The 23,870-nt window shown below is 36.0% G+C and overlaps 2 protein-coding genes across 2 annotated transcripts; one reads left to right on the forward strand and one right to left on the reverse strand.

The window, feature by feature from the left end:
- The first annotated feature begins 7,640 nt into the window (after positions 1–7,640).
- Positions 7,641–8,330, forward strand: LOC137389686 (serine/threonine-protein kinase 17B-like). The gene has a single exon (XM_068075764.1). It carries the CDS (start codon positions 7,641–7,643, stop codon positions 8,328–8,330), a length of 690 nt encoding a protein of 229 aa, XP_067931865.1.
- Positions 8,331–14,290: 5,960 nt separating this feature from the next.
- On the reverse strand, positions 14,291–22,891 carry LOC137391139 (very long chain fatty acid elongase 2-like). The gene is made up of 3 exons (XM_068077503.1): positions 22,733–22,891; positions 21,142–21,509; positions 14,291–14,988 (listed from the first exon to the last, which is right to left on the reverse strand). Exons 2-3 carry the CDS (start codon positions 21,499–21,501, stop codon positions 14,473–14,475), a joined length of 876 nt encoding a protein of 291 aa, XP_067933604.1. The 5' UTR covers positions 21,502–21,509; positions 22,733–22,891; the 3' UTR covers positions 14,291–14,472.
- Positions 22,892–23,870: the final 979 nt, after the last annotated feature.

Here is a 23,870-nt window from a genome sequence, read left to right on the forward strand (position 1 = left end):
CATACAGACTATACATACAGACTATACATACAGACTATACATACAGACTATACATACAGACTATACATGCAGACTATACTTAAAGACTACACATACAGACTATACATACAGACTATGCATACAGACTATACATACAGACTATACATACAGACTATACATACAGACTATACATACAGACTACACATACAGACTATACATACAGACTATACATACAGACTATACATACGGACTATACATACGGACTATACATACAGACTACACATACAGACTATACATACAGACTATACATACGGACTATACATACAGACTATACATACAGACTACACATACAGACTATACATACAGACTATACATACAGACTATACATACAGACTATACATACAGACTATACATACAGACTATGCATACAGACTATACATACAGACTATACATACAAACTATATATACAGACTATACATACAGACTATACATACAAACTATACATACAGACTACACATACAGACTACACATACAGACTATACACACAGACTATACATACAGACTACACATACAGACTACACATACAGACTATACATACAGACTATACATACAGACTATACATACAGACTATACATACAGACTATACATACAGACTATACATACAAACTATATATACAGACTATACATACAGACTATACATACAAACTATATATACAGACTATACATACAGACTATGCATACAGACTATACATACAGACTATACATACAGACTATACATACAGATTATACATACAGACTATACATACAGACTATACATACAGACTATACATACAGACTATACATACAGACTATACATACAGACTATACATACAGACTACACATACAGACTATACATACAGACTATATATACCGACTATACATACAGACTATACATACAGACTATACATACAGACTATGCATACAGACTATACATACAGACTATACATACAGACTATACATACAGATTATACATACAGACTATACATACAGACTATACATACAGACTATACATACAGACTATACATACAGATTATACATACAGACTATACATACAGACTATACATACAGACTATACATACAGACTATACATACAGACTATACATACAGACTATACATACAGACTACACATACAGACTATACATACAGACTACACATACAGACTATACATACAGACTATACATACAGACTATACATACAGACTATACATCCAGACTATACATACAGACTATACATACAGACTATACATACAAACTATATATACAGACTATATATACAGACTATACATACAGACTATACATACAGACTATACATACAGACTATACATACAGACTATACATACAAACTATATATACAGACTATACATACAGACTATACATACAAACTATATATACAGACTATACATACAGACTATACATACAGACTATACATACAGACTATACATAAAGACTATACATACAAACTATACATACAAACTATACATACAAACTATACATACAGACTATACATACAAACTATACATACAAACTATATATATACCTGTAAGCTCCACACAAACGTCTAATTGCACAAGCTCTCTTTTTTCCGTGTGGTCCGGTCAACACTGGTAATGTAGTAAAATGATATAGTTGCACTAGCCTGAGAGATATTAATGCAACCATAATCACTATACATGCTACTATACACTATACATGCTGAACCACTGATCATGCCACTTATCGCAAAATCTTTATTTGAAAGCCATGGTGCGCTATTTTTCACCCTATCTTCTATAGTTGCTTTCTTAGAGGTGGCATTAAAATAAAGGTGGCATTTAAATAGAGATTTTACAGTAACTGTAAACAGGCGGTACAAATCACTGGATATGCAGAGAATTAATACTGATGATCCGGCCCTCCCTTCATTATATGCTTTTTTAAATCTCTCTTACATATCAGTTTCAGATATGCTTTAAAATGTTTACAGATGGCTGCAATATGCTCTGAGTAATCGTTGAGACACATTGGTAAAACATAATATGGGAGTTATCTTCTCGATGCCAATTTCAGCATTAAGCTGTAGACTAGAATCTAGATCATTAGCCTATGGGGTCGAGAAAGGCCTCCGGATAGATCGATTGAAAATTTTTTTAATATTCACTGAAAATGTCTGTCATACGACAAGCAGTCAACTACAAAATTAAGCATAGATGAAAAAGCTCAGGCCACACTTTTTATTCTGTGTGGTATAGGCATATATGTAGGCATAGCATGCCCTCTTTTAACAAGGAAGGCTTTTATGGCGGGACACACGCATACCGTGGTGCCCCAAAACTATTATAACAGCAATGATGATATGGTAGAATCTGAAAGCTAGACCCTTACCCAAAGCGCACAAGAACCTGAAAGCACACATTTTTGGTCTGCCAAAGCTGCAAAACGATTCGCAACCAAAAGGCTATACTTTTGGTTGCGAGTTGTGTCAAGGATTTTACGAGAAGACAACTCTCCGCTGAGGATTGTCTTTTCATAAAATATTTGACTCAAGATTGTTGTCTTTTTCTACGAAGAGCTCACTCAAAACTTTCCTTAACTTTTACCCCCAAAATACATGTTATAGTTTGTAATGATTTGTAAGAAGCTTTATGATCCTAACAATAATAATTCTGTGTCATTTGATTTTAAGTAGTTAATATAAGTTAGCCTGAGAACTATCTGCATCTCAGGATCTACCACGGTACGTTGCTAGGAGTTTGCGACATGACAAGAAATCCAGCATATTGAAAAAATTCTTTCATTACTTTAGAAGTATATTTTGAGAATAAGAATCCTGTCTTTTATGTTTTCGTTTTTTGCTAACTTGTGATGCTGAATTATTCCTTTCCCATCCTATAAGGGTGCTATATACTCCTTTCCCATCCTATAAGGGTGCTATATACTCCTTTCCCATCCTATAAGGGTACTATATACTCCTTTCCCATCCTATAAGGGTGCTATATACTCCTTTCCCATCCTATAAAGGTGCTATATACTCCTTTCCCATCATATAATGGTGCTATATACTCCTTTCCCATCATATAAGGGTACTATATACTCCTTTACCATCCTATAAGGGTACTGTATACTCCTTTTCCATCATATAAAGGTACTATATACTCCTTTCCTATCCTATAAGGGTGCTATATACTCCTTTCCCATCCTATACGGGTGCTATATACTCCTTTCCCATCCTATAAGGGTGCTATATACTCCTTTCCCATCCTATAAGGGTGCTATATACTCCTTTCCCATCATATAAGGGTGCTATATACTCCTTTCCCATCCTATAAGGGTACTATATACTCCTTTCCCATCCTATAAGGGTGTTATATACTCCTTTCCCATCCTATAAGGGTACTATATACTCCTTGCCCATCCTATAAGGGTGATATATACTCCTTTCCCATCCTATAAGGGTGCTATATACTCCTTTCCCATCCTATAAGGGTACTATATACTCCTTTCCCATCTTATAAGGGTACTATATACTTCTTTCCCATCCTTTAAGGGTGATATATACTCCTTTCCCATCCTATAAGGGTACTATATACTCCTTTCCCATCATATAAGGGTGCTATATACTCCTTTCCCATCCTATAAGAGTGCTATAATTAGTAGAAATTGAAATCTTTTTGTGGTTTGAAAGCATAGGGGAATCCCCGCAATAAGCAAGCACTTGACAAACAATATCACTAGCCTTCAAAAGATCCTGTGTCACATAACAATAAATCATACAAATAATCGTTACAGTTGTGTTGCTAAAAGGTATGTAGGGTTACATCGATAAGAAGTGTGTGAGGCAGCCATATTGTCAATCAGAAAGTTGCTAATAGGAGCGGTAAGTGTTGCTGGTAGCCTGTAAATCAACAAGTTACTGCATAGTTCGTGGGTTGTCTTCTCTATCCGAGTAGACAAGTATAAACCAATCATATTTCTTATTGTTACAGAATTCCTCATGATTTATTCTATTTAAAAGTACTAATCTTGTGAGGTCTGTTCTGAGTTAGTTTGTAGTAGCTAGTATATACGATTGCTTTATGTTGCACCTTATGATAGCTATGTACAAATTATCATAGACCCTGCTCTTTCACTAAATCCCTTCACTAATATTCAGAAAGTAGTAATAGAGAATAGGCTAATAGACATTTCTAGCTAGTGTGACCAAGCTAGTGTGATTTCAACAAGTCAAGTCCTTACATCTCCATGTTATACTAGTAGCTGTCCCTATTACAGAAACTATCCTCTCATCAGAAGATGGATGCTCATAAAATGCAGAAAGACTGATGAATCATTGCCAATGCTACAATGAACTTTTCAAAAAAAGTCAAAAATTCTATGATTGACTTGCTTAAAAACTTTGAAGAAACCTCAAGTTCAGGGTATTTTTTGCAAAAATATCGATACATTCCGGTAAAAAGAAATGGCCTAGTTGACAGCATAGATGCAAGCTTTCTTGGTGAAGGAACGTTTGGCAAAGTCTACAAAGTACAACATAGGGAGACATGCAGGGAGTACGCAATGAAGATAGTGAAGATGTCCTATGAACAAAGCTACCGTCCTGGAGGTTCCACTACTATCTCTAAAATGGACAAAAATATCATTCTCCGTTTCCTACGGTACTGCCAGGAGGCATGTTTGCTATCTAGATTCACTAACGAAAATATTGTGAAAGTTCATGACAAGTGGATACAACAGCGAGATGTTCATGACAAGTGGATACAACAGCGGGATGAAAACTCCGAAAGCGAAGCTGTGAAGAACATACAGCTTATCTCCCATTTTTTGTCAAACTTGGATGAGACTGCCGAGACCCCTATACCAAAAGAAATAGCTGAAGCTATGGTTAAAACAGATGGTACCATTGGTTTTCTTTGCTAAAATAGTTGAGATAATATTTTAGAATAATATTAATATGTGTGTAAATTATGTTAATGGATGGCAATAATTATGTGAAATGTGTCAAAGTACCTCCTTTAATTTCTACATTGCATTCAATTACAGCTTTAGCTCTGACTCATAATAACTATTGAATTTGCTAATAATGGACATTTTATATTTTTTGACTTGTAACAAAATTCACATTACAGTTATTTGGTATTAAAAGATTCACCATGTCTTATTCTGTTGTGTTGTAGGTTCCAAATATGTGGAAATGTGATTACAAGCTCTTAAAAGCTCAAAAACGAACAGAAAATCGCAGCCACACGAAACCGCCGTAGTTTGGATTCCCTTTCCAAAACGGCGCAAATGTGATGTAGTTGTGAGAGATGGTTTCTGTTTACACTTTCTTGCAACCTTATTAGTCGAAATATTTTCACAAACATACTTCACGCATTGAATAAAACCATGTCTATTGTTCTTACGCGTCTGTTTTATCGTCATCGTAATGCTGTCACTTTTAGCAGTGATATCTTATAACTTACCGTAAAAAATCGTTAAACTTTTTAACCTTGCCTCGAATGAGTACATATCATTGTCTGATAATCATGACGAGTCTGTTGGTCATCTGTGATAATCGAAAAGTGCTGCAAAAATTATTTGCGAAGTATTGGGTCACATGATCAGATTACGACTTGACGATTGAATAATGCCGAAACAAAACTGTAAAGTAGCGAGCATCTATATTTAATACGGGGTCTTCGGTAAAACCCGAAGTGTTTGTCATAAACTAGTACTACGATAAGTTTTATATTGAGCTTTTTATTGGCCTTTCAATTCACGTGAGAATATAGGTGACAAGACGATAACCAAATTTCGTGGTTACGTCATCAAAATAAAGAGATTCCAATCTACGGCGACTTTTCGTTTTTGAGCTTTTAAGAGCTTGTAATCACAGTTCCACATATTTGGCACCTACAACACAACAGAGTAAAACATGGTGAATCTTTTGATACCAAATAACTGTAATGTGAATTTTGTTGCAAGTCAACCTCTAATGAATCGTATATATGAGAGAAAAGGGGACAGCTGACACCTTAGTACAAACCGTTCTTTAAGCTATTTATAGATTTAGTTCCACACTTGTGTAGGGCACTCTTTATTAGCTTTACTTGAGTAATTATTGTTTGGGTGACCAATTAGTAGTGTACTATGTATATTATATATATACTATATATAGTATATATAGTTTATATATAGTATATATATTTTATGCGTATAGTATATAATATATACTATATACATAAACTATATATAGTATATATATACTATATATACTATATATATACTATATATAAACTATATATATAGTATATAGGCCTAATACTATATATAGTATATATAGTTTATGTATATATATACAGTTTATGTATATATATAGTTTATGTATATATATATATATATATCTACATATATATTTCTCAAAGTATGTATGCGTGTCCCTCCAGCTATAGCTATTATCAGAATAGCGTACTTGGACAATGCTGACACCACGTAATGGCGTATCATCATTAAAAGTAGTGCTTATTAACTAGCTTACTGGAATTTTCCATTGGCATTGTGCCAGGCCACTTGACAATGGCCTGCCACTTGCTAGAGAGTTGTCTGCCCGTATGTGGCAGGCCAACTCTCATCTCTTCTCATTGCTTATAAGCTGATTTTTCATACCCGGGCAATGCCGGGAGGCACAGCTAGTGTATATATACAAACTAAACATATTAACTTTATAAGCTAAAGTTTGCTTGTACTGAGCAGATTCTAGTATAGTAGTTTAATAGACTACATGTGATTACAATACTATTAACAGGGACAGCTCAATATAACAGAGTGTCATGTGTTTCACATATCACATTTAATCTTAAACCATAATTGTCACATACAACTTTTATTGTATCTTCTAGGTAAATCAGACACGCTGATTTTGTACTCGAAATAAAGATTGGTCCACTAACTTTCAGGGTAATGAAGGCTTTTTTACAGCGTTCTAATATCCGTCTTGAAAACAACACAATCGGCACAACAAGCTCCACCCATAAATATGTAACATAACCTAGCTTTTTAGGAATGGAAGTTAGGGATGTTTAGTCCGATTTCGAATAATAGAGATGGCTGTCTTAAAACCCATTATTATCTAAATTCAGCCTTAAAAATAATCTGTTTTTTCTGAAAGGTAGATAAGCTATTTAACATTGCATATTTAAAAAAGAGCGATTTTATCACAAGCTAGCGTTGTTATTGCGCTTTTTTAAGCTCTTTTTTTTCTCGGTGTTTACCCTATTAAACATCTTGTAACAAGCTATGAGCAATTTTAAATAGTTTATCTACTTTTCATAAAAGACTGAGATTATTTTACAGGCTGAATTTAGATAATAATGGGTTTTACGACACTCATCTCTATTATTTTAAATCGGAGTGAACATCCCTAACTTAAGTTCCTAAAAAGCTAGGCTACGTCACATATTTATGGGCGGAGCTTATTATGCCAATTGTGTTGTTTTTGAGACGGATATGGAAACGCTTTAAAAAAGCCTTAAGGACTTTGAAGGTTAGTGGACCAATCTTTTTTTTAGTACAAAATCGGAATCAACGTGTCTGATGTACCTAAAAAAGACGATAAAAGTTGTACGTTACCGTTATGGTTTAAAGTATGTTACAGACCTGACGCTTTACATGGCTATGGATCTATACGACACCAATCTAGACAAATGGCTTCAGGAACCAAAGAACAGGTTAGATGAAAGTTCTAAAGCTGAAATTATAAAAAGACTGATCAACGCGTTGTCGTACCTTCATTCAAAATCCTGGTGCCATATGGATCTGAATCCAGTTAATATTCTTTTGAGGATGACTTTTGCTGGAGTAGAATTGGCCATCGCTGACTTTGGATTAACCACCTTGTACAGTTCACAACCGATAGCTTTGGATGGGGATAGAGAAGGAAAGGCACCATACAACTTAGCTCCAGATGAACACATCTCTGATAAGATCGACATCTGGTCTTTGGGACTCATTGTCTTCTATATCATCACATCCAGAGATAACTTTAAAGGATTGGAGGACACGGAGAATATAATGAACCTATTTCATACAGATACTTTGCTAAAGTTTCAACCGATAGTCCAACAGTGTTTGCAGCACAATCACGAAGAAAGAGTTAGCGCGGCAGATCTTGAATCTGAATACTTTGATGAGAAGAGGGACACACAGAATATTCCATTAGAAAACCACAGTTCATCTTCTTCAGCTGAAGATAGTAGTACTTACTTGTCATGTAAACAGAGAATCTCGACAGATACTCTTTCATCAAATTTTTATCAGAGTTTTACTGATAAAATATCTTTGGAACATGACAGTCGCTGAAGCATTACAAATACGTTACCGCATATGCAAAGACCAAGTTTTTGTACATCTTACAGTATAAGAGATTGTTGCTATGTTTAAACTGTGTAAAACTTTATTGACTGCTTAGCACTAATTTTACTAGAATAGTTTTTATGATTACTTTTATTACCTCTCAAAATATAAAAAAATACCTTGTTATGCAGAGAGTTTGAGCATAATTGAACCAGCGGATGCTATAGGAATGTGTAACATGTTTTTTTCGAACAACTCTAAAATCCACGCAGGTGTCTGATTAAACATTCCTATGGTCATTTATAACTCTAACTAGAGATTGTGCTAGCAATTGATTATGGAACCATTGATATCTAGTTTCACAAGATCTGTAAGAAGAATAGTAGTACTCAACTGCCAATCTTAATAGGAACACAGATATTTAAAAAAGTAAAAGTTGATAATCACAAAAACTTAAAATCATAGAGCGTTTCATTCAGTTTTGACTATCACTGTTGCAAATGAACACAAACGAGAATTTTTTTTATATATTTTCTGCTAAAGATCTGACACTATAGATACGCATCAGCTAATATTTAACCAATCATATATTTCCTTATTACACACTGAATTTAAAGGTAGGACAGGTTAATTAAACATCTATGCTAATAAGCTTGACCAGTTTTAACGCTAGTTCTATCTCATCTTGTCACAAGGAGCCAGTTTCTGCCTTATTTGCACTCTTTGATAATATCAGATACTACTTGAAGTTGTCTGCACTTTGCTCTTTAGTACAGTAAGAGCACAACAGAGATTTGCAGTGCTTTCAATTTAGCTGGTTTTAAACATCTGTTCATGCAAGTTTAATGAGCCACAATGAAAAATTTTGTTACATGTAGAATTGTCTGCTCTTTTTTAATGTTGATTGAATTGCCTGACTGTAGATTATCATGTTTCTCATTTGCCTGCGTGCACTGTGCAGAGAGTATCGTTCATTTGATAACTGTAGTTAATTGATAAAAGCTTGTTTACACTTAAGACATCTACGGTAGTCTGATTACCATATCTTATGCCTCTAAAACAAGAGAAGCATTCAACAAAACTAAACTAGGTCAAAATTACACTAGGTCAAAACTAAACTAGGTCAAAACTGAATTAAGTAGAAAGTAAACTAGACAAAAATGAAAAAAAAACGCATTCATAATTTCCTGAATAGTAGTTAACAATTGCCTGCAATATTTCCTTATCCACTCACTAAACTGGTGCTAAAATTGCTGAAAAATCATTTACTGGTAAAAGTGTTTACCATTTTTAGTATAATTTTTACATCTATACCTTGTATTTGTGAAGAGTTTTAATGTACTATAATGTTTGCAATAAAAATTGCACATGGAGGCAGGTCAATATAAGTTTGTGGCAGATGACCAATTGCTACAGAACTGGATGAAGCTCTGCTAACATACTTAAAAGTTTACTTGCAACAAAATTCACATTACAGTTATTTAGTATCAAAAGATCCACCACTCAAGCTAACTTGGTTATTATTTTGACACGTGGTGTTATCACGTGAATTGAAAGGCCAATAAAAGGCTCAATATAAAACTTATCGTAGCACTAGTTTATGGTAAACACTTCAGGTTCTACTGAAAAGCCCGTATCAAATATAGATGCTCGCTATGTTACAGTTTTGTTTCGGCTTGGTCTAATAATCTAGTCATAACCTGATCATGTGACCTGTACATCTTGCCAAATAGCGCGAAAAATTTCTGCAGTGTTTTTCGACCATCACATGTGACCAACAGGCTCGTCATGTTTATAAGAGGATGATATTCATTCCTTCGAGCTAAGGTTAAAAAATTCAACGAATTCTTATGGTAGGTTTTGAGATATCAGTGCTCAAAGTGACAGCGTTACAATGATGATGAAATAGACGCGTAAAGACAATAGACATGGTTTTATTGAATGTGTGAAGTATATTTGTGAAAATGTTTCGACGAATGAGGTTGCTTGAAAGTGTAAACAGAAGCCATCTCCTACAACTACGTCACATTTGAGCCGTTTTGGAAATGAATTCCAATCTACGGCGTTTTCGTGATGGTTGCGATTGACTGTTCGTCTTTTAGCTTTTAATAGCTTGTAATCTCCTTTCCACGTTGTTTGCACCTAAAATGCAACAGAGTAAGACATGGTGAATCTTTTGATACCAAATAATTATAATGTGAAATTTGTTGCGAGTCAACCTTTAAGCCACAACCATCGACAGTCTTGGTCTCCTCCACTGTCTGCAAGAGAACAAAAACATCCCAAGTATATAATAAATTGTGAAATACTCTTTTGTAATAATTACTAGCTATCCATCTGTCCCTGTTTTATGATTTGTCACAATCAAAGAGCAAATAGCCAACCAAGCTAGTTTTTCAGCCATAAGCCAATGCTGCGTGGAAAAAGTTATCCGGTGATAGATTGCATTCCTAGAACATTTCAACTAGTAAATAATTAGTTTTCTAAAAGTGGATAGGTGAAATGCTAGCTACAAAATCTTCCATAAACATTTTGTAAACTCACACTGACTTCTTATCAGAATTGGATTAGAGCATAATATAACTGCTCATGTTTGTCTGTGCTGCATCAAAAACCCCAAGGTTTTTTTTCATTAGCACAACCAGCAGGCAGTTTGTGTGCAAATGTTCGCAGAGTTGCTCTTAGATGAAATTATTGCCTGTGCAATATCGAACATCAATGCTGACTCAACAAGGAGGAATGCTGAGACCATGTAAGACCTGAGAATCAAAAACTTTGTAATGGTCCAACCTTTACAACACGCCCAGTCGGCTGCCATGTTTATTCATATGCACAAATGTTAAAAGACTAATTAAAATTCTATGGAGTATTTCAAAATATAATAGCATTTAAAGTTAGCTTGTAATACCATCGTGGCCGAATGGTGAACTCTGTCTAATTATAGATCTTTTATATCTGGTCTTTAGAATTCGTTTGCTTTTTTGTCTATCTCAAGAAGTTCTTGTGACGTTTTTTTGCTCTATAAAAATGGCAATGGAAAGGGCTTTCTATGACACCATTATGAATATAAACTTTCAAAAAGCCACCAGGTAAGAAACTGCACATAAGGTGAGGTGGTCAGAGAATATCCATGTATAGTAGTGCAAGACTGATATAACTATATAACAAGACTAATATAACTGCAAAACCTTCAGACTGAATTGATATGCCTTTGGCATGACAATGTTATGACACTTGTTATGTTATGACAATGTTATAGCACAGTCCTCATATTTATTAATTTCTGTCATCTAGTTTCAACTAGACACAAATCAATTTCCATGCTTGTAATCTTATTTTTTAACCTGAATTTAATCCCTAAAAGTTTTCCCTTCTGTCTATGATCTACTTGTCTTGCAAAATTATTGTAGCCACACTTTATGTAAACCAACACATTGCGAAGGAAAGTCAAAGATCACAACATTTCACACACTTCCAATGGTTTCATGTCAAAAATGGTCATTGGCTAATATTAAACACCATTTTATCTCAGTTTAATAAATAAAATTTTTCCCTCACTGTGTTTGCTTATTTTCCATTTTTAATAAAGCATTTTACTCCTGTAAAATAATTCACCTAAAACCAATACCCATAACTTCATTACGATATTATTCGACACCACAAATAATAATATTTTGAATAGAGACAATCGTAAGTTTCATACTTACATTGCCAGCCTATTTGACATTTCCTTTATACTTACCCTTCCTATCTAACATTAGCTTTTGTAAAAGACAGTCATCTATCTCTAATCCATACTTGAAAAATTTTAACAATCATCATTTTTTCCTTTTAAATCTTTTCTTTCTGAGCATGTACATGTGTCTATAAAGCACTCCGATCGAATGTTTTTCCCGTTGAGGTTCTAATATATATCAGCAATGTTGATTGGGCCATGCTACTGTAGATAAACCACAAATATAAACTAGGTACGTATCAGATATTTTTATAAACAAGGACATCTGGGACCAAGGCATCTACCTACTGTTCTTGTACTATTCATCCATCAAATAATCATCGGTCTAATAATGGTCGGTCAAATAATCGTCAATCTAATAATCGTCGGTCTAACAAACAAGAATTATTTGTTGCACGGCTCATCTACTGTACACTCCACTCATGAAAACAGGGAATATGCTTACTTCGAGTTTAAAAAGATTTGTTTGCAAAGAAGCAGTAATTTCGAGTAACCAAGTGATTAGTTAAAATTCGTAGTTGTTCTTCATTCAGATGTGACACAGTCTACAAGTCTACAAGTCTGTATGTTTGCTCTTACTTTTGTTTATAGTAAAACCTTTGAAAAGAAAATCATCCTTAAAGATTGACTTGCAACAAAATTCACATTACAGTTATTTGGTATCAAAAGATTCACCATGTGTTACTCTGTTGTATTGTAGGTTCAAAATATGTGGGAATGTGATTACAAGATTTTGAAAGCTCAAAAACAAACAGGTAAAAAGATGGCCGTAGTTTGGAATCCCTTTATTTTGATGGCGTACTCAACACGACGTGGTTATTGTTATGACACGTGATGTTATCACATGAAATGAAAGGCCAACGAAAGGCTCAATATAAAAAGTCTTGTAACACTAGTTCGTGACAGACACTTCGGGTTCTACCGGAAATCCCTTGTCAAATATACATGTAGACGATTGCTACTTTACAGTTTTGTTTCAGCTTGGTCTAATCATCTAGTCGTAATCTGATCCTGTGACCCATATTCTGGAAAATGGCGCGAACAATTTCTGCAGCATTTTTCAACCACCACAGGTGACCAACAGGCTCCTCATAGTTATCAGAGGATCCCCCTCGAGCTAAGGTTAAAAGGTCATTTGTAGTTTTTTTTAAAAACTAATTTTTAAGGTAGGTTTTGAGATATCAGTGCTCAAAGTGACAGCACTACAATGATAATGAAATAGACGGGTAAAGACAATAGACATGGTTTTATTGAATGCGTGAAGTATATTTGTAAAAATATTTCGACGAACGAGGTCACATAAAAGTGTAAACAGGAGCACATCGTGTTCAACTACGTCACACTTGAGCCATTTGGAGAGGGATTCCAACCTACGGCGTTTTTGTGATGTCTGCGATTAATTGTTAGTTTTTTAGCTTTCAAGAGCTTGTAATCACATTTTCACATATTTTGAACCTACAACACGGCAGAGGAAGACATGGTGAACTTTTTGATACAAAATAACTGTAATGTGAATTTTGTTGCAAGTCAACCTTTAAGGAAGGAAAGGAGCCTCTCCACTTGTCACAGTGAAGGTCGAACCACAAAGGATTGATGTTAACTATTTTTATAAAACTAATTTGTTTTTGTCAGGTTAAAAATAAGGATTGATCAACTGTAGGAAAACTGAATAACGATGTACAGGTTATTGTGCGCTTGCTGCCAGAAAGTTATATGAAAATCGAACTACACCAGAATTTGTTCGCATGTAAACACAAAAAAATCTTTCCTCTGAAAACTTCCAAAACAAATTCAAATAAAAACTTACATAGATGGTAAATGCCATAAATATGGCAAAAGGCAAGAGAGTAGAAGACACTAACTTTTAAAAATTATTTTCCAAAAGGAAAATTTCAAACTGCACTATTCTGAATACATTGGTTTGACGTTCGAATCACAATAACAGTAAAAATTATAAAATTAAAATGTTAATTGAAAATACATTTAAGTAAATTTATATACTGAACTAGTCAATCAATAAGAATGATTTTCTCAGTGAGCAAAGAAGAGCAACTCCAACACAGACATGGTAACAATCCAGTTTTCAACCTTTCACTCCATGTATTTTATTCGAAGCTCATGAGAAAAATTAACTTTCTAACCTTTTAAATCAACTTGCATTAACAACATCCGATGGTCAACAGAACAGAAAGAGACAGTCTTACAGGACTAGGGATTGTAAAGTTATAGCTACATGATAACATATATATTCATTATATCTTCGACTAGCTGCATATAAAACTCAAACGAAGAGGGTTCACTCATAAAATTGTTATGACATCCGATGAGGGATAATCTCTATATAAACTCGTACAAAATACATCTAGTACACAAAAAAGGTTGTGGAAGAAAAAACATTGAGCAAACCGGTAATCAGTTAGACTTAACATGGTTGAAGTTGTTATCAACACGGGAAGAGTGCTTGCCATTTGACACTGCTCTGACCTCACACTTGGATTTGTATGCATTGACATAGAAATTAGTAAAAAGGGCTATTAAAATAACCATGTAGGCTGTGAGCATAACGATAGACCACATAGGAAAATCACAACCGGACAGATACGTGTTGACGGTGTGCACGAGGACTATGACAAACTGGCAGAGTTGCAACTGGGTAATATACCTCTTCCACCAGAGATACTTTCTGACACTAGGAAACAGGTTGAGCAAGTAGTAGGTGTACATGAATACGTGTACAAAAGAATTGAGACTAGAGGCAAGCCAGCCTTGTCCACCGGGAATGAGACGTATGCAGAACCACCAGATGTTGAACATGGTTGCGTGGTGGAAGACGTGGAGGAATGTAATCTGGGAGTTTTTCTTGCGCAGAACCATGAGAACCGTGTCCATGAACTCTATCGGTTTAGAAATGTAGTACCACCAGAGCGCCTATGAAGAAAATAGTAACAGAGTGTATGAGCTCTCATATAAGTAACACAGGGTTCATAAAATACACTGATCATCGTAGGTACTACTGTGAGCCGAACACAACTGCTGAAATTTATGAAAGCTTTACCTGCACCCATAATGTTATAGCAATGATCACGTTTTTGTGACATTGCTGGAAACTATAAAAGCTACCAAATGGAATCAGTACCGGGTTTTTTAGCATTATAAGTGCGACAAACGTCAGGTGTAGATTTATTGATGACACGCAATATCATGGTCACTCATACTGACGCTTGGAAAGTGTTTTAAAAGCTGTTCCGTTGCGCATAGAGAGCGAAACAAGACAGCAAACCTGTGATAAGGTCTAGTTATTTCAAAGAGCACATGCCCAAAAGAACAGAAAGAATAATAAACAAGGTCACTGTCATGCCTATATATAGCCGGGAATTGCCTCATTCATGACTTGCACTAATTACTGTACAATAAATAGAGAAAATTTGCTGCTAGAACAATTTACAGCATTAAAAAAGGATAGCAAGTGTTCGCTGCAGCTTCCATGGCGACAGGCGAGTTGATCTCAAGTTAAAAATTTCGAACAAGCTTATTTTACAGACGTGTAAAAATTTAAATGGAGATTATACTGGACTGTGAGCAGTAACAACTTAGCAATATATCATTAATTACAATCAAACAAAATAGTCCAAGACAATTGTCATTTTAATAATCGTCAGTCTAATAATCGTCAGTCTAATAAACGTCATTTTAACGATCGTCAGTCAAATAATCGTCAATGTAAGAACTGCCAATCTATTAATTGTCAGTCTAATAGATCGTCATTTTAATAAACATTTCAGAAACGCAAGGAATCATCACTTTAATAAACTGTAATTCTTGTATTTGATGAAAGTATCAAAGTTTGTTGTTGCAAGCTATGCAAAATTTATATTTAGTTTTTTTGAAGAGATATACCTAGTCAGGGATAATGTAATTAAATGGATCAATTGACAAGATGTAGTAAGCTGCTTGACAAGGTGCAGCAGATTGCTGGAAATGGTGTAGCCAGGCCCGTATTCCCTGGAGCGGCTGGCCGGCTGAACCGCCTCGACATTTTAGTGATTTTCGGCGGCTAAGTACTAAGAAGCGCAGTCTAAGCTCGTTCACTTGGAATTTCCAACTACTAATTTACTAGCAACTAGCGTTCTGTAGTGTCTCCGTGGTGATCTCGTCAAATGAGTGATCTTGTGAGACTTTGTTAAGACTTGGAAACTGAACTTTATTGCTTATAGTGGGGGTGTGAAGAAGACCCCCAAACTTGCATTTTCCTTAACATTTTCATTTTGTCATTTTTCATAACATAACCGAATCAGAACATCGTTGAGGAGCACTATGGGACAGGCTCGTCTAAATAATCTTCTAATATTACACATATAATGTATAAAGATGTTGAAATAGATAGAGAATCAGTTGTAAAAGATTTCTGCCATGAACACATTGACAGAACAAGAGCTATTGCAATAAAAAAAGTAATAGCTTTTGTTCTGTCAATGTCAATTTTATTATCGTTCGTTGAATAAAGAAAAGGCTTTGCTTTCCATGAACCATAAACAATATATTTATGTAGATTTTAATGCTTACAATTGATTGCATTTATGCATACTTTGAGGGTTGTTAATGCTTAAAAGGTCCAGAGCTTTGGGACGCTGTCCCCAACCCCGTGGGGGCTTATACCGCCCCCAAACCCTCAGGTGTTCGTAAACAGTCGCCTAACATTTGCCGTCCCAACTTGCAACCCGGGAATACAGGCCTGGGTGTAGCAGGTCACTAGATAACGTGTAGCTAATCGCTAGGCGATGTGTAGCAAGGCCATAAGGAAGAACTATCGGATCGCCGAACAAGAGCTATCTCTATCTATTTCTAAATGACATGCTCTGTGAAGACGTGGACGATAATGGTATCAAAAGTTATCTGGTCACTAGATAAGAGATGCAAAGGTTGACCTTTACAGCTGGTCATGAGACAAGCTGTAAAGGTAAAAATACTAGTGACTTTTTTTAGCGATATCGATGGCGTACAGGTGAGCAAATACGAATCTCCCACACCCCAGCTCGCACTCAGCATACGACGGTTAGATGTAAAACTCACTACGCTGATAGCAAACCGATGGATACAAAAAAGTTTATCAAAATAGTGAGAAAGCGACCTGCTTTGTACGATCTAACCAATTCAGACGGTATGAATCCTTCAATCAAATTTAACAACTGAACCGTGTTTGTTGAAACGCTAAAATTGGGCAATCGTAGAGCGTTGTACTTTGTTCGATGGCAATACCAAAAATCAAATTAAACAAAACTGATCAAAATTCATTGTATTCATTACACCAATTCGTAATCTTGAACAGCTTAATATTTGTAATGACTAAATGCTTCTTTACATTTTTTCTACTGTCCCATTTGTAGGTAAAAACAAAATCTGCTCCGCTCGTTTGCTGTGGCAATGTTCCTTTTCTTAAGGCATGGTACTAAATGATGAGCAAACGATTGGTTAGTTCTTCGCCGAGGCAGACATATTGATGTACATGTAGATCGTCGACTGCATGACTGGTTACCGATTGACTGCCTGACCTCATCCCAGGTGTATTTAACACGAGTCTTTTTCCCTGCATGTTGAGAAAATTCGCTCCACGAAAAAATTCATTCCTGCATTTCAGGTTAATAAATATGGTGCTGCATTTCGCTAAAACAATGTGTTGTTAGACGAAGTGTAGTAGGGTAGGCCGCTAGACAAGATATCAGATATCAAGGTGCTGCTAGTCAAGGTGTAGAGGGTGTCAGGTAGATAGATGAGGTGTTCATGTTGTAGGCCCCAGACAAAGGGTTGCAGGTTGCTAAATCAGGAAGCGATTAGAGTTATAAAAGTGTCACGCTTAATGGTCTGCCTTATCCTCACAAACCTTGAATCAACAGATAAAATGCAAAGAAATATGAAAAGGGCTGGATTAACAGTTGTCCACTACTCACAAAGGATTAGAGATAGTGAGCTCCTACAGCGTTGCGATGAGTAGGAAATATTAATGGTTCCTGCGAAATTAAAGCCATACAATTAACCTGTTTATATGGGGAGCTCAAAGAAGAGACAAACACCGGATATAGGGCGAGCAACAACATTTGTAAAATCTTATATGGATTGTCTGATGTGAATGACAGGAGTTGTTCATACAATTAGCAATACAACTAATCAATCATTGAACAGCATTTCTGCCTTAGACTGAGTTCTGGCGATAATGAAAGGTCAAATTTCACAGCTTGCCACATAGCCTACTGAGCAGCCAGAGAATAGATTGAAAAGAGATTTTTAACGTTTCCTCGCAGGTTTGACAGTAAAAAGTATGTCAAGTATCGATTAAATGTTATAAAAAAGGAATCTTGAAAAGACATGTAGAGTAGGTGCTCCTATAAGACACAGAGTAGGTGCTCCTATAAGACACATAAAGTAGGTGCTCCTATAAGACACATAGAGTAGATGCTCCTATAAGACAGATAGAGTAGGTGCTCCTATAAGACACAGAGTAGGTGCTCCTATAAGACACATAGAGTAGGTGCTCCTATAAGACACATAGAGTAGGTGCTCCTATAAGACACAGAGTAGGTGCTCCTATAAGACACATAGAGTAGGTGCTCCTATAACATATAACATAAATTCTCCTATAGCATACCTCCTATATAACATATAACACCATACCTCCTATAACATATAACAAATTCCACATGACATAAATAATTTATTTCAAGTTTCTGCTTTGTACAACGTAATAAATTCCATATTATGTAAAATTTCAAGTCGGTGCAAATTCGATTTGAATATTGAGAACTTCATTAGTCTTAAAAATATCGTTTTCTCTCTGGCCGCACTTAGGAGAGAAAGCGATACATAAGGTTATCTCTAGTATATATACCAGCACCCTGGCAATCTAGTTTGTCATTAGAGATCGTCAGATATGTCGACAAAGCGTAGAAACTAAGTAAGCGATACTAATTCTGGAATACTTCAAGGCGGTCTATTGGTGTAGGCGTTGGAGTGGTGATATACCAAGCAGAATGTCACGCACTTGAGTCTCATCGAAAGCTCTCTTTTATCATAACATCTAACCCTGCTGACGGATAGATGGACGGTCAGACAGACATCACTCTTACATTGTATAGTAAAGCTATAATTTTGTTTTACTCTATTTTAGACAAACAATATTTTGTCTAGTTTTTTACCTTTTGGAAAGGCCAGAGTGAGCTCGGGAAGATCTTAGAATGGATTAGGAATAAGATAAAATCATCCTAACGTAAACATTCCCGAAATGTTCCGACAATTTTTTGACTCGAACTGTAGGTTACATCAAAAACACAAACTTCAATCGCTATATCATAATAGCTGCTAAAGGTTACTTTTTAAGAAAAATAGACGTATAGCATTGCGAAATATTTGAAGCGTGCTGCATTTATAGCTGAACAAAATCAATAAGCAGAGACCTTCAGTTGTGCGCTAATAGCCAGTAACAATGGGTCTGTCTCGGTATGAGACATTTAAAAGAAAAAGTTACTTTTGGCAGATTTGTCAGAGTCATCAGGTTATCAGCAATTGGTTAACCATATGAGACCAAAATAGTGCTGGGCACAGGTAATGAAACTCACTGAACTAGCAGGTTTATCTTTTCTCGAGTCTCAGGTTTATCTTCTCTCGAGTCTCAGGTTTATCTTCTCTCAAGTCTCGGGTAATATAAATTTTGAGCTTTTCGATCTTGAGAGTTCAGGTTTTGACCTGCGAGTTCGGGTTTTGCTACACGAATCCATCGAGTAGAGTGAACAAAAACTCGATCTATTGCGCCCTGAGCTCTAAACACTGTTTAATAACCTGCCTGTTAACCTTTGAATCTTGGCCATTTGTGTCAATGCGTGTCAGTAACCCTGGGCAAGCTGTCCAAAGATCCGAAGTTTTTAAACTTTTACCCGGTATTATCTATATCTAAACGTGCTCATAATACAATGATATTTGGTAAAACTGGTAAAAAAGTCGGGCAACCCACAGCAAATGTTATAAAAAAAACATTACCATTATTCGGGATAAAACTATAAAAGTTTGTCGGTTTTAAAAAACTCATAGTTACATTTACAATAGCTTCATATCCATTGAGCACATGTTCATCATTATTTTATGACACAAAATATACTGGAAAATAATAATTAGTATTATAATATTCTTTATTTGCATCACAATCATTTATGACCTACCAACAAACAAGTCGTATCGATTTTTTCGCGATATCGTTGAAATAAAATTTGTTGTTAAAACGGAGGAAGTAGGTAAAGATATTTAAAAACTGTTACAAATGGAAGTGAAACTCCTGGTCTAATATCTTGTACAAAAATTAATTTGATTGGGTTACACTGTTATTTATAATGGCTTTTGTAAACAAAGCCATGTGAATGCCGGAATTCCGGCCGATAGAAATTCTGACACACTCTTCAAACTTGGGGTTCAAACTTTAAAGGGTTATGGCTGCGAGCACGAATGTCAGTCGTTAGAAAATAGTAAAAAAACCATAAATAAACTGAATAGAATTATAATTGCATTGTAAATTTTAAAATATGTCTGATGTTTGGACATTTTAGACATAAAACCCGTATTAACAAGCCCGATACCGACAAACCCGTTGGCCAAGAGGTACTCGTGCCAAGCACTACCATCTACCAGATACTCGAAAAACTCGAACGGAAAGGGATGGTCTAAACTCGTTGGCCAAGAAGTACTCGTGCCCAGCACTAGACTAAAGTGTCCAATCTGAAAAGCAAAGGTGTATAAACCCAAGAGCTTTAAATCGAGATGACAAATGAACAAAGGCTCACAATTATCAGCAAAAAGCAGAGCAAATTGGTTATCTCACACGAAGCTGAACACGGAGCTGAACACGAGATATGTATCCACTCAGGCGAGACAGCCAGTGGTGAGCTCGTGGAGTGATTTACAAAATTTTTCTTTGCATGCGTGTTCCAATCTAGTTCGCCACTGAACGCTTCATGGAACTTAGGCAGACTTGTTTGTAAAACAGCAAAAGTAGGCCTAGTTGCAAGAGAGCAGATTAGCTAAAGCTGAAAATAGTATGTATACCTGGGCCATCCGAAGTTCAAGTGGATTGAGATGCGCTGTCTTGGCAGAGAAAGGCTGACAGATCGGGTGGTAGCCATTGATGAACATGCTGTAGATAATCTCAGTGACCATGTAGAGTGAGAGGCCTACTTGAAATAGATTATAGGATATCATGAAACCTCGAAGTTCGAATGCCGCACGTCCTTTCATCATGAGAGGTCCGAGCCAGAGAACAAACATGAGGTAGGCAGCGGTCAGGCCCCAGATGGCTGTAGGGGTTTCGTGGACCATAAACCAATTCTTGGTCCGAGGATCTTCATTCTGTCGCATCCACTCTAGAAGGTCATCGTATGGACCAGAAGAGTTTTTGCTGTAGTCCATTATTTTATCTGTCAACAACACAACTGCTAAACTAGGCGAATTTAGGAGGAAAGAGATAGCTACCAGCATATAAAGAGTGAATTTTAGACCACAATGGAGCAGAAGAATGAGATATATAGACTAAGAATTGCATATGCTACCTGCGACTATAATAAAAAGTTATCAATGTAAGTTCCTTTACTTGGCCAAACTAGATGATGTGACTACTCTTAAGAGTCAGTAAATAATAACATCGGCAAATATATTATACTGTAATCAAGAGCTTTGCAACTGCTAAGCTTGGAATAGTTTTAGCCTATCAGTGCGAAAAGGAGGTTCAATAATGGGATTCAACTCACTCAAATTGTAATTCAGTGAACCTAAGAAGAGAGCATCCTTGACCTATGATGTTGTCCTCTGTACTGTTATTACACTTTCAACTTTAATTACGACCGGTATTTTCTGGTTATCAACTGATAAGCCATGTAAAAGTATGCAATCACTTTTGATTATAAGGCGATCGGCCTTTTGGCAATGGCGGATAAGTTGTACACTCAAATGTTCAAAGTGCAAACATGTACGGTCTCTGAGAAACTAATAGATAACAGATACAGCTACGTAAAAAGTGAACTATAATTACCACACAACTTCGTACATGACCAGAAGCCGGTACATTTTAAAGGTATAAATGTGATTTCTGTCTTGATCAAGCGTAGGCCTACGGGTCAAAATTGAATCTACCCAAGTTTTTTTAATATTCAAAGACAATTTGTAACTGCATTTATCATAAGCACATGCAAAGCGTAAAACTTTCAGTATTTGTAACAATAAGTGCACATATTCAGCCAAAGTTAAAAGATGTATTAATGTTATCGCCAGGGTGATCAATTACGGTATGTATAGATAGGCAGCGATTTAGATCACATGAAGTGACACCCTAATATGAAATTTATACACAATAAAATCTTACAATCACGGTAAAATTTGCCGTCGCATCAGTGACCCATGGTTTAATAACAGTAATATTAGCTCAGTAAGAGCTAAGGTTCAACCAGGTTTCATTGTGATAGCTCATCAGCAAACAATGTTACTTGTAGTTAGCAACAGACCATGTTAGCAGAACATTAATTTTATAATAAAATATCATGAATAGACTGAACTTAACTGTGAATAATGTTAAGTTATTTAAAATTGATACTGTCAGCTTATTTAAAATAGTAAGATCTTGTTTAAAGCATCGATGTAAACTTACTGTGTACTTTGGTTAGCTCAAGAGATTTGATATTCTAAGCGGACGGAAACAGCTTGCCGGCTTTCCAATAAACACTAGGTAATACTGAGTGTTAAACCAAGCAAATGCGACCGCATCCCGAACTTATTTCACGCTTGAAAAGCTACACCTTAAACAGATCTGGCTCGGACACACCTTCACGAGCATCAGGCCATAATCGCGCTATAGAGCAGGGTCATAATCCGTTACATCGATTGGATAGTCGCTTCAAACCATCCTTTACGAACGAAGGTTAAGTAGTTGATGATCATTTAGAGTTTTAGACCAATAAATGATGGATAAGAACAACTAGTGACCAATGAAGTTACAACTATCCTGACTCGCTATTCTCGTTATCAAAGCGAGTTTATGACAATCGAGAAGATAAATTCGGTTATTAAATAGTTAGCCTGTATGGCGCCTTACAGTGCCTCGCGTTGCGTGTTCGCAACTCGAGTTGTACAACTCGAGTTGCAAACTCGGCACAGTATAATTCTAATAATTCGCTATTAGCTCTAGTTTTACAGTACATACAGTTTAATTTCTATTAGCTAACGGGTGCCTATTGATGTACCATTGTTAATATAACTAGATCTACGGTTATGCTACCGTAATACCGATATATTGCACCTTACTTTTGAAAAGTCGCGTTGCGTGTTCACAACTCGAGTTGTGCAACTCGAGTTGTACAACTCGAGTTGTGAACGCGCAAGGCGAGGCACTGTAAGGCGCCATATAGCCTGTCTTGACAAGCTGTTGTTTTTGCGTAGTTGTCCCCCCGTCGAGCGACGAGCAACAAGCGTTGTTGCTCGCCGCTCGACGGGGGGGGGACAACTACGCAAAAACAACAGCTTGTCAAGACAGGCTATTAAATAGGTAGTACGTACACATGCATGTGTGCATTACATAGGCAGAGCCGCATAGCGTCCATGGCACTGATGTCTGTGCATTTCGGAATTGGGTCTGCGCTATTATCGTAAAACATAGTGCATGTACATGTATAGCTTTTCATGATGAACCATACTCAATGCTCACTAATTTCAACAGCCAGTGAGCACTGAGGCTACGAATGTATTGTAAGCAAAATTAAACTGCATGCTTATCGACTCGCTGCTGATTT

The sequence above is a fragment of the Watersipora subatra genome, chromosome 3 (assembly GCF_963576615.1).
Source record: "Watersipora subatra chromosome 3, tzWatSuba1.1, whole genome shotgun sequence".
Lineage (NCBI taxonomy): Eukaryota > Metazoa > Bryozoa > Gymnolaemata > Cheilostomatida > Watersiporidae > Watersipora > Watersipora subatra.

Coding starts and splice junctions, on each gene's coding strand:
- LOC137389686 (XM_068075764.1), top strand. CDS start 7,641: ATGGCTATGGATCTATACGACACCAATCTAGACAAATGGCTTCAGGAA.
- LOC137391139 (XM_068077503.1), bottom strand. CDS start 21,501: ATGGACTACAGCAAAAACTCTTCTGGTCCATACGATGACCTTCTAGAG. Junction 14,989..21,141: donor TTGAACTTCGGATGGCCCAG/GTATACATACTA, acceptor TTTTCTTCATAG/GCGCTCTGGTGGTACTACAT.